At 38.1% G+C, this 12234-nt stretch overlaps 2 protein-coding genes across 2 annotated transcripts in view; both read right to left on the reverse strand.

Annotated features, from left to right (window-relative positions):
* The window catches only part of CCSER1 (coiled-coil serine rich protein 1), a 1330597-nt gene that overhangs the window by 547581 nt on the left and 770782 nt on the right, over window positions 1-12234 (reverse strand). The gene's annotated exons all lie outside the window — the stretch shown is intronic.
* LOC110591411 (non-POU domain-containing octamer-binding protein-like) lies at window positions 1640-2879 on the reverse strand. The gene is given in 2 exon segments (XM_044912913.1): window positions 1640-2798; window positions 2800-2879. Coding segments are annotated over 2 exon segments (1239 nt in total).

The following is a 12234-nucleotide window of genomic DNA, read 5'->3' on the forward strand; positions in this document are numbered from 1 at the left end:
TCAGTGACACTTAGGTTGTTTCCATACCTTGGTTATTGTGAATAATTTAATAATGCTGCAATGAGCATGGGAACACAGATAACTTTTGAGATGATGGTTTCATCTGTCCCACAATCTTAAAGCCACTTCATGCTTCAAGATCTCATCTGGGTCTAAAAATCCCAGGGACAAGACTTTTTTCCAGGCATTCCAAGCCACTTAAAGTTCTGAGGAATCAATAACCAACTGCTAGAGCCATAAGATTTCTGATATTAACGCTTTATATGTTTCCAGATTATCCCCCTCCCACCAGCCTCTTTCTCCCATTCTTTGCTTTCTCTTTCTCCCTATCTCAGCTCTCTCTCGTTCTCTTTCCTAGCAAATGGAAGACCTATTTTTCCAGTCTGGTGGTTTTCAATACAGCTAGGGATTAGAATCACCTGGGGAGCTTCTAACACTTCAAACATCTGAGACTCCAACATAGAGATTAAAAACAATTGCCATAAATTTAAGACAGGGAAACATCTCCATTTTTAGTCTTATGCATCTGGAACTGCTAGTAATTCTTTCTGCTTCACCTCAAAAGGAACCTCACTCATCTTACTCTAAGACATTATTTCTTCATTATATTTAGTCTTTCATTTACCTTTAGATTAGAAATCTACTCAATAGTTCACAATTCAAAATGAAACTACAATTCTCACAGTCTTCCAGACAGCTTAGTTTCTCCATCTTTTCTTTCTTTTTTTTTTTTAAAGGCTTAAAATGTATTTTAATAAGTTGATGCTGTATTACTGCTCCATTTCTCAGAAAAACTCCAAAGATATCAGGGACAAATCAAACATAGTACACCAATAAAAAAAAATGCACAGCATAACTACCTAAGATAGGCAAGGCTAAGAGCTACTGTCTGACCTTCAGCATACAGCAACTCTGTTCCCAAGACTGTACTAGGCCTATCAAGAAAAGCTATGAACAGCAACATCATAGACACAAAAGGGCCATTCCTGGGTTATCTTAACCCAAGAAAAAAGATGGAGGCAACTTAACACAAGATTTTTTTTTAAAGATACACTAAAATGAAAATCTCTAAGAGAAAATGTCTTCCTTAGGATATGAAGGGGTAATATATGGGATATAACAGAACCGTATGTATGTTGTCTGTGACCTCTGTGGCCATTGGCCTGAATTCCCACCTGCGAGTGAATGGAACAATGGGGCTAAGGTCACTGGGGAATGCTTGTTTTTGTGGTGTATGTGGCAGTGTCTCTGGGGTTTGGGGGGTATAATGAGAAACCAAATAGAACAGGATGGACAAAGAATGGAATGATCAAGATTAATGGGGGCTCTAACTGGATCCATTTTGCGATGGTTCCCCCCCACCCATCTCCACAGGCCCTCAACAATCACATGAGACCTCAGGAATGCACCACACAAAATCAATTAGTTAAACGATATATCACACAGAACTGATTTGTTAAATATCGCCCCTCCCTTGCCCTCAGCCTCCAGCAAACTCCCTCAGAGTAGTACAGGCAAGGAAGACCTAACTATTGGGAGGAATCCCTAACACTTTTCCAGGGCAGAATTCTGGCTAGTCCAAAAAGGGTCCTTCTTTTAAGGGTTTTTGGGAAACTAGACATTGAAATTCTTATTAGTATCAGCGACGTTTGTTTGAAGCAAATTCAGCTCCAGGAGCTGCATGGTTGAATGCAGGAGGGGTTCCACCAACTGCCCCAATTCCTTCCATTGTAGCAGCTTGGCCAAAGCGTTCAGTTGTTGGTGGGGTTCCATCTGGCATCATAGTGGCAGGTCCTGGAGGAGCTGGGATACCTGCTGACACTGGAGCAGGGAACATGGCGCCTCTGTTGTTGATGCCTATAGCACCTCCCAAAGCCATCTGGCCCATCCGTATCTCCTGTTCTCTTGCATCAGGGAATGTCCCCTTGAATACTTCCTGCTGTTGCCGCATCATTTCTTCCTGTTGCCGCCGCATCTCTGCCTCATGGCGCCTGTGTTCCTCCTCCTGCCTGAGCTCCAGTTGCTTTCGTTTTTGCACTTCTTGGTTGTGCAGCTCTTCCATCCTCCGAAGTTCTTCTTGACGTCTCATCAAATCCTGTCTCATTAGCATGACCTGGTGCTCATGGCGAGCAGCCTCCATCTCCATCTCCAGCTTCTCACGAGCTTCCTTGATGTTGCGGTCCACTTGGTCCTGCCGCTGCTTCTCCATCTCAATGAGTGCCTTCCAGCTCATGGCATACTCATACCCAAAGGAGTCAGGCTGTGCAAATCTGGGTGGCTGCTCTCGCTCCTTGTGAAATTGCTGGTTCTTTATAACCAGCTTCTCTGGAACTCCCTCTTCATCATCCAACTGCTCCATGGGCTCCACAGTCACAGGCCAAGGAAATGTGGTTAGCAGGAAGGAACCTCCACTGCACCTGTCCAGAGCTTTCCGAACAGCTGGCTCCCCTGAGAATTCAACAGTGCCTTTTCCTGAGGGCTTTCCTCGATCATCCACGATGACTACAGCCCTGTCTACCTGGCCAAACACCGAAAAGGCTTCCTCCAGCTGTTCATTGGAAACATACTGAGGAAGGTTTCGGACTGTAAGGGATGCACTATGGCAGGCAAAGCTCACACGCAGCTGCTTTCCATGGAGTGGCACGTTGTCCAGTTCTACTTTGGCAATCTCCACTAGGGTTCATGTTTCCAAGCGGATAAAGCCAAAGCCCTTATCCTTATGAATGAAGACTTCGCCTGCCTTCCCGTATTTCTCAAATAGTTTCCTCATCTCCTCCTCAGTGATGTCAGGAGGAAGATGGCGGTGGCGGCTGCTGCTGCTGCTGCTTCCTTGAAGTATGGTCTTGCTTCTCCAAGTTAAAGGTTTTATTGCTCTGCATTTTTGCACCCCTCTACCAACTGTTCTCTCCTCAGAGGAACGGCAATGCCACACGGCCTCTACCGTCCCGAGCTAGGTTCTCCATCTTTTCAAATGCTCTGTCAGAGATAGAGTGCATTTTGAATGGAGATAAACAGATCCCTTTTTTTTTTCCCTTTAAAACATTATACCCCAGAGCACTTCATCATTTAGATGAAGGACACATAAATGGCAAACATTCACAAATATCCATATTGACTATATTTCCAAGCAATTCAAGCTGTTCCATACTGAAGAGTTCTAGGTTTACTTTTGCTGAAATATTCAAGAGGAGACTGGACGACAACTGTTAAGCACGTGCGCACGCGCACACACACACACACACACACACACACACACACTCGTTATAGAGATGATTTCATATTCTCAGAATTTCAGGATCTGCCTGAAAACAGTAAACCTAAAAGTGTTAAAAACCTTAGCAAACTGTAGGAACTTCTGAGTTCTGACCTCATGGATTGCTAAATGGAAGTCTTAGTAGACTTATAAGGTATGAATTTCATATTTCATCCCAGTGTTCAATATTTCATTTTCTAACTTAGAGATGCTGTGTCTAGCCACAGCTGTTGCTTTGTTCGCTTTCAAGAAAACAAAACAAAACAAAAGCAAGCTGTTGACTTTTGCCAAATTTAGGAGTAGAATCTCATTAAGTTACTTATTTGTTATTATGGCTTCTAATTTCCCATTCTTTTTGAAAGCTTAAGATTTATAGTTAAAGTATCAGCCTCAAATGGAAATATGTGAGAGTTGCAATGATGGAAATGAAACAAATTAAATCTATCACATATTATAAATATTTATAGCTTACATTTCTTAAAAACAAATATTAAGTATAAATATCACTGGTACTCCTCCAACAATACAGTGATAATTTTAGAAATATCATTTTGTCATTTTCTTTTATCAGATAAAAATATGATGACTAATATCAGTAATAATTGATTTATTATAACATAATCAAAATTTCCTTTGGCATTGCAGAAAGATAGGACTCCTGAGTAAGGTAAACTGGCAGGATAAAGGAAAAAAATGTCAATGACATGTCATATTAGCTAATGAAAATGTCAAGACAAAGACGTCTAAGTTTGTACTTATTTATTCCAACCTATCAAGGTGTGCATTTTAGCTCTGATTTCATGCCAGATACCCCTTTTCTAATATGTCAAATAAAATACTGACTTAGCCTATGAAAACTATGAAACAATGAATATTTCAAACATTAAAAAATATTAAACCTTATAAAATCATGTAAATAAATTAGACTCTATTAATAATGATTCTGCTATAGCAGTGCTTATCAAACTTCTCCTCTGGAGTCTAATTAATAGGAAAAGAAAATGAATTTGCATCCCCAAGGATCTATGGGACAAAGTACACTGCTGTAATCTAAGCAAACATAATTTTAAGTCTAGTTCTAATGATTTAAAAAACCATAATTTTATGCAACAAATATGTACTTAATTTACAAATAAGAATTAAATTATTTTTATCCTAAATTATCTAGCACTCTTAATAGTCTTGCATACTAATACCTTGGTATAAGAAGCATATATTTAAGAAACTGCCCAATATTTGAAAATCTCGAAATACTGAGGGAAGTTACATTCCAGAGGATTTAATCAGGATGTATACAATGGTATTTTTTTAACCAGGTGAAAAGAGTGCTTAGAGTTAAAGTCTATAGGAAAAGGAAGTCTAGAACAGATAAGAATCCTAAGCAACTGCAATGAAGAATATGATGGTCTATAAACATTTTTCCAAAGAAGACCTCAATAGCCATCAAGTACATGAAAAAGCACTCAACATCACTAATCATCAGGGAAATGTAAATCAGAACCACAATGAGGAATCACCTCTTAGAATAGTTATCATCAAAAGAAGTAAGTGTTGGTGAGGATGTGAAGGAAAGGGAAACTTTGTGTACTGCTGGTAGGAATGTAAACTGGTACCACTATGGAAAACAGTATGGAGGTCCCTTATAAAATTAAAAATAAAACTACCTTATGATCCAGCAATCCCACTTCTGGAATACATACCCAAAAGAAATTAAAACAGGATCTTGAAGAGATACCTGTACTCCCATGTTCATTGCAGCATTATTCAAAATAGCAAGATACAGAAATAAGCTAAGTGTCTGTCAAGGGGTGAATGGATAAAGCAGATGTGATATATACATATAAACATATATACACACATATATGCATATACATATATGTGTGTATACACATGTATATATACATATATACACATACACATACATACACACACATACACACACACACATACACACACAATGGTATATTATTAACTACAAGAAAAAAAAATCCTGCCATTTGCAACATGGATGGACTTTAAAGGTATTATGCTAAGTGAAATAAGTCAGAGAAAGATAGATACTGTATGATATGACCTATATGTGGAATCTATAGAAACCTAACTCATAGAAAGAGAGTAGAATGATGATTACCAGAGGCTAGGGTATGGGGGAAATGGGAAGATACTGGTCAAAGGATACAAATGTCTAATCATAAGATGAATAAGTCCTGTAGATTTCATGTACATGGTTATAGTTACTAATAGTATATTATTAGCTTGAAAGATGCTAAGACAGATCTTGACCATTTTCACCACAAAAAAAGAAATGCTAATTATGTGACATGGTGGACATGTTAGCTAACCCTATGATGGTAAACATTTTGCAATATATGTGTATGAAATCAACATCTCATATACCTTAAATTTACACCATGTTATATGTCAATTTTATCTCAATAAAATTGGGGGAAAATAATATAGTTTAGCTTGACTTTTAGGTGAACTATAAAATATTTAAATCAAGAGGTTAAAAGATCTAGCCAAATGATATGAAAGGGCTGTGGATAAAGAGTAAATTGAAAAGGGAAGACACTATTCTGAGTATCAGATGAGAAATGAAAGACAAACCAAAAAATTCTACTATGACTTGCAACATGGATAAACTGTACACCATGTCCTGACAGAAAAACTATCTAAAACCTAAACTGTTTTTCTATTTTTTTAATTTAAATTCAATTAGCCAGCATATAGTATATCATTAATTCTAGATGTAGAGTTCAATAATTCATCAGTGCTCATCACGTCATGTGCCCTCCCCAATGCCCATCACCCAATAACCCCATCCCCTCGATAACCCCTCCAGCAACCCTCAGTTTGTTTCCTATAATTAAGAGTCTCTGATGGTTTTTCTCCTTCTCTGTTGACTTCCCAGTTTTTCCTCCCTTCCCCTATGATTCTCTGCACTGTTTCTTATATTCCAAATATGAGTGAAACCATATGATAATTGTCTTAATCTGCATGACTTATTTCGCTCAGCATAATACCCACCAGTTCCATCCATATTGATGTAAATGGTATTAATTCTTTCTGATGGCTGAGTAATATTCCGTTGTGTGTGTGTATCTCACATCTTCTTTATCCATTCATCTGGCGATGGACATCTAGGCTCTTACCACAGTTTGGCTGTTGTGGACATTGCTGCTATGAACATTGGGGTGAAGGTGCCCCTTTGGATCACTACATCTGTATCTTTGGGGTAAATACCTAGTAGTGCAATTGCTGGGTCATAGTGTAGCTCTGTTTTTAACTTCTTGAAGAATCTCCATAGTATTTTCCAGAGTAACTGTACCAGCTTGCATTCCCACCAACAGTGTAGGAGGGTTTTGCTTTCTCCACATGCTGGCCAACATTTGTTTCCTGTCTTGTTAATTTTAGCCATTCTGACTGGTGTGAGGTAGTACCTCATTGTGGTTTTGATTTATATATCCCTGACACCAAGTGATGTTCAACATTTTTTCATGTGTCCGTTTGTAACTTATATGTATTTGGAGAAATGACTATTCATGTCTTCTGCCCATTTCTTGACTGGATTATTTGGGTTTTGGGTGTTGAGTTTGATAAGTTCTTTCTAGATCTTGGATACAAGCCTTTACCTGATAGTCATTTGGAAATATCTTCTCCCATTCCAAAGATTACCTTTTGGTTTGTTTGGAAACAGTTTGGACTGTTTCCTTTGCTGTGCAAAAGCTTTTTATCTTGATGAAGTCCCAATAGTTCATTTTTGCCTTTGTATCCCTTACCTTTGGAGACGTGTCTAGCAAGAAGTTGCTGTGGCCGAGGTCGAAGAGGTTGCTGCCTGTGCTCTCTTCAAGGATTTTGATGGATTCCTGTCTCACATTTAGGGTTTTTATCCATTTAGAGTTTATCTTTGTGTATGGTATAAAAAATTGGTCCAGTGTCATTCTTTTGCATGTGGCTGTCCAATTTTCCCAGCACCGTTTATTGAAGAGGCGGTCTTTTTTCCATTGGACATTCTTTCCTGCTTTGTTGAAGATTAGTTGACCATAGAGTTGAGGGTCCATTTCTAGGTTCTCTATTCTGTTCCATTGATCTATGTGTCTGTTTTTGTGCCAGTACCATACTGTCTTGATGATGACAGCTTTGTAATAGAGCTTGAAGTCCGACATTGTGATGCCAACAGCTTTGGTTTTCTTTTTCAACATTCATTTGGCTATTTGGGGTCTTTTCTGGTTCCATACAAATTTCAGAATTGTTTCTTCCAGTTCTGTGAAAAATGTCAATGGTATTTTGATAGGGATTGCATTGAATGTGTAGATTGCTCTAGGTAGCATAGACATTCTAACAATATTTGTTCTTCCAATCCATGAGCATGGAATGTTTTTCCATTTTGTTCTGTCTTTCTCAATTTCTTTCATAAGTGTTCTGTAGTTTTTAGAGGACAGATCCTTTACCTCTTTGGTTAGGTTTATTCCTACGTATCTTATAGTTTTGGGTGCAATTGTAAATGGGGTTGACTCCTTAATTTCTTTCTCCTGTCTCATTGTTAGTGTATAGAAATGCAATGGACTTCTATGCATTGATTTTATATCCTGTCACATTGCTGAAAACCCGTATGAGTTCTAGCAATTTTGGGGAGGAGTCTTTTGGGTTATCCACATGAAGTATCATGTCATCTGCAAAGAGTGAGAGTTTGACTTCTTTGCCAATTTAAATGCCTTTTCTTTCCTTTTTTTTTTTGTCTGACTGCTGAGGCTAGGATTTCTAGTACTATGTTGAACAACAGCGATAGAAGTAGACATCCCTGTTGTGTTCCTGACCTTAGGGGAAAAGCTCTCAGTTTTTCCCATTGAGAGTGTGGGCTTTTCAGTTATGGTTTTTATGATGTTCAGGTACGTTCCCTCTATCCCTACAATGTGGAGAGTTTAAACAAGAAAGGATGCTGTATTTTGTCAAATGCTTTTTCTGCATCAATTGAGAGGATCATATGGTTCTTATCCTTTCTTTCATTAATGCGATGTTCCACATTGATTGATTTGTGGGGTGTTGAACCACCCCTGCAGCCCAGGAATAAATCCCACTTGGTCATGGTGAATAATCCTGTTAATGTACTGTTGGATTCTATTGACTAGTATCTTGGTGAGAATTTTGGCATCTATGTTCATCAGGGATATTGGTCTGTAATTCTCCTTTTTGGTGGTCTTTGTCTGGTTTGGGGATCAAGGTAATGCTGGACTCATAGAAAGGGTCTGGAAGTTTTCCTTTCATTTCTATTTTTTGAAACAGCTTCAGAATAATAGGTATTAGTTCTTCTTTAAATGTTTGGTAGAATTCCCCTGGGAAGCCATCCAGCCCTGGACTCTTGTTCCTTGGAAGATTTTTGATTACTGCTTCAATTTCCTTGCTGGTTATGGATCTGTTCAGGTTTTCTATTTCTTCCTGTTTCAGTTTTGGTAGTTTATACATCTCTAGGAACACATCCATTTCTTCCAGGTTGCCTAATTTGTTGGCCTATAGTTCCTCATAATATATCCTTAAAACTGTTTGTATTTCCTTGGTGTTGGTTGTAGCTCCTCTTTCATTCATGATTTTATTAATTTGGGTCCTTTCTCTTTTCTTTTTGATAAGTCTCGTTAGGGGTTTATAGATCTTATTAATTCTTTCAAAGAACCAGCTTCTAGTCTCATTGATCTGTTCTACTATTCTTTTAGTTTCTATTTCATTGATTTATGCTCTAATCTTTATTATTCCTCTTCTCCTACTTGGTTTATGCTTTAGGATGGAATGCTCTGAATATATCTGTCAAATCTATCTGGTCCAGTGTGTCATTCAAAGCCCTTGTTTCCTTGTTGATCTTCTGCTTAGATGATCTGTCCATTGCACTGAGTGGGGTGTTAAAATCCCCTACTATTATTGTATTATTATCAATGTGTTTCTTTATTTTTGTTATTAATTGGTTTATAAAATTGGCTGCTCCCAAGTTAGAAGGGAAAATTTAATTCTAAATAAATATTTAGAATTGTTAGATCTTCTTGTTGGCTAGACCCTTAAAGTATGATGTAGTGCTCCTCTTCATTCCTTACTACAGTCTGGTTTAAAATCTAATTTGCCTCATATAAGGATTGCTAATCCAGCTTTCTTTTGATGTCCATTAGCATTATAAATGGTTTTCCATCCCCTCACTTTCAATCTGGAGGTGTCTTTGGGTCTAAAATGAGTCTTTTGTAGACAACATATGGATGGGTCTTGCTTTTTTATCCAATCTGATACCCTGGTTCTTTTGATTGGGGCATTTAGCCCATTTACATTCAGAGTAACTATTGAAAGATATGAATTTAGTGTCACTGTATTTCCTGTAAAGGTCCTGTTTCTGTAGATTGTCTTTGTTTCTTTCTGGTCTACATTACTTTTGGGCTCTCTCTTTGCTTACAGGATCCCCTTTAATATTTCTTGCAAGGCTGGTTTAGTGATCACAAATTCTTTTAGTTTCTGTTTGTCCTTAAAGCTCTTTATCTCTCCTTCCATTCTACATGACAGCCTTGCTGGATAAAGTATTCTTGGATGCATGTTTTTCTCATTTAGTGCCCTAACTATATCATGCCAGCCCTTTCTGGCCTGCCAGGTCTCTGTGGAAGGTCTTCTGCCAGTCTAATGCTCCTCCGTGTATGTTAAGGACCTCTTGTCTCAAGCTACTTTCAGGATTTTATCTTTATCAGATTAGATCTATGGCAGAGAGTATTACCTCTGGTTCTTTCTTTTGCTGTGAATTTCTCCTTCTAGTCATTTTGTCCAGAGAAGAATAGATGAAAGAGAATAATATAAAAAATATCAACCATGATCCCAGTGAAATACACACTAGACAAATCCGAAGAAGTCAGAAACCAAAAAAGAAAATATAATCTCACAGGTGAACAAAACAGGGTGATCTACTTGGTCCTGAGTGTATTTTGGTCTGTTTGTCAGAAGACACTAAATCCCAAAATTGTAAAGAAAGAAAATCGATAAAGATATATAGATAGATAGATAGATAGATAGATAGATAGATAGATAGATATATTCAAAAGAAGCCAAAAATGAAGAATATATCTATAAATGTAAATGTAAAAATGACAAAAAGACTTAAAAACAAAGAGTTGATAAATAAGAAACTAGTTGAAAAGGATAATGAAGAAAAAAGAAAAAGAAGATTTTAAACAGATTAAAGACTCATGAGAAAAAACCTCAAATTCTATATATTATTTTCCCTTAGTGCAGGAGTTTTTCAGGTCTGAGTGATCCACAAACTTGGTATTTCCCTGATGTCCCTGCTGGTCTTCTGGGGGATGGGCCTGTTGCACTGATTCTTGGGTGTTTTTGCCTTGGCAGAGTTGCACCACCCCTTCCCAGGGGGCCAGACTCAGTGTAAGCTGCTTCTGGTTGCTCTATGTGGCTTTTGTTCCATGACAGCTTTTCATACTTCTTGCAAAAAGTGGTTGCTTTTCGATTTGTAGAATTGCAATAATTCTTCTCCTAGATTTCAGGTTGAATTCACAGGTGTTCAGAATGATTTAATAGATAACTAGCAGAATTCAAGGGACCAGATGAAACATGGGTCAACTTATACTTCCACCATCTTCCTTGAGCCTCAACTGTTTTAATGCCAGCTCATTCACATATATATTTTCCTAGTTATAACCACAAACTGATTTAGTGATTAACTCCATAAATAGCATGGGTTCATGTGCTCTAATATAAGACCATGGACAGTTTCATCAACTCACTTAGCTTACAAATTCTGATCAGTCCTTCCCCAGACCTCATTAACAAGCATCTAACCTGAAACTACCCTGATACTAATCCCAGCCCCACAAACTCTGTATGATTCTTAACTTTACCTCTGCAAATATGAACACTATCCCTTACTCAGCAAGTTTAAGAAATCCAGACTTCTGTGATCCACAAGTTTCCATGGGGGTCTTGATATGGGGGCTTTGACAGATATTTTCTAGTGTTATTGAAATTGTAAATAAAATTATGCCAATGATTTGTGATTTTTCTCTTGCAATTTAAATTTAGCCATCCTTCCTGCATTAATCTTATCAGGCTGGTATAAGAAATACCACATGTTGGGGGTGCTTAAACAACAGATATTTATTTTCTCATAGTTCAGAGGCTAGAAGTCTGAGATTAGGGTGCCAGTCTGGTGGGGTTCCAATGAGAACTCTCTTCCTGGCTTTTAGTGTCCTCACATGGTGGTTAAGAGAGAAAGATCTCTGGTATCTCTTCTTCTGAGAACACTAATCCTATCAAATCAGGGTCCCACTTATAGGACCTCATTTAACTTTCCTTTCTTACTCCAAATACAGTCACACTTCAAATTGGGGCTTCAATATATGAATTTGGGTATATACTCACATTCAGTCCATAATATTCTACCCCTGTCCCCCAAAATCCATGCCCATTTCTCATGTAAAATATACTTATCCCATCCCAAGAGCCCAAGTTTTAATGCAATCTAACATCAACTCGAAAGCCTAAAGCCCAAGTCTCATCTATTATCTAAATCAGGTATGAATGAGACTTGAGGTAAGGTTTATCCTGAGGCAAAACTCCTCTCCAGCTGTGAACCTGTGAAACCATACAAGTGCTTCCAAAATATGATAGGGTAGACATAGAATAGACACTCCCATTGCAAATGAAAGAAATTGGGAAGAAGAAAGGAGTGAAAGATAAGTCTAAACTAGACAAGTCTGGACTAGCGTAGACAAGTAAGTCTAAACTTAGGGCAAACTCCATTAAATCCTAAGGCTCAAGAATAAATATCTTTACTATGCCCTCCAGGCCCACTAGGGATGGCAGCCTTATCCCCCATGGCTCTGTGTGGAAGCATTGCACCTTCAGCTCTGTGGGGCAGGTTACCCCTTGAGCAATGGGCTTTGCCTTTGCCCCTCAGGAACTGGTTGGTGGCATACTGCCACACCAAAAAGAGAGGCTCTATCCTTTGA

Source organism: Neomonachus schauinslandi, chromosome 2 (genome assembly GCF_002201575.2).
Source record: "Neomonachus schauinslandi chromosome 2, ASM220157v2, whole genome shotgun sequence".
NCBI classification, from domain to species: Eukaryota; Metazoa; Chordata; class Mammalia; order Carnivora; family Phocidae; genus Neomonachus; species Neomonachus schauinslandi.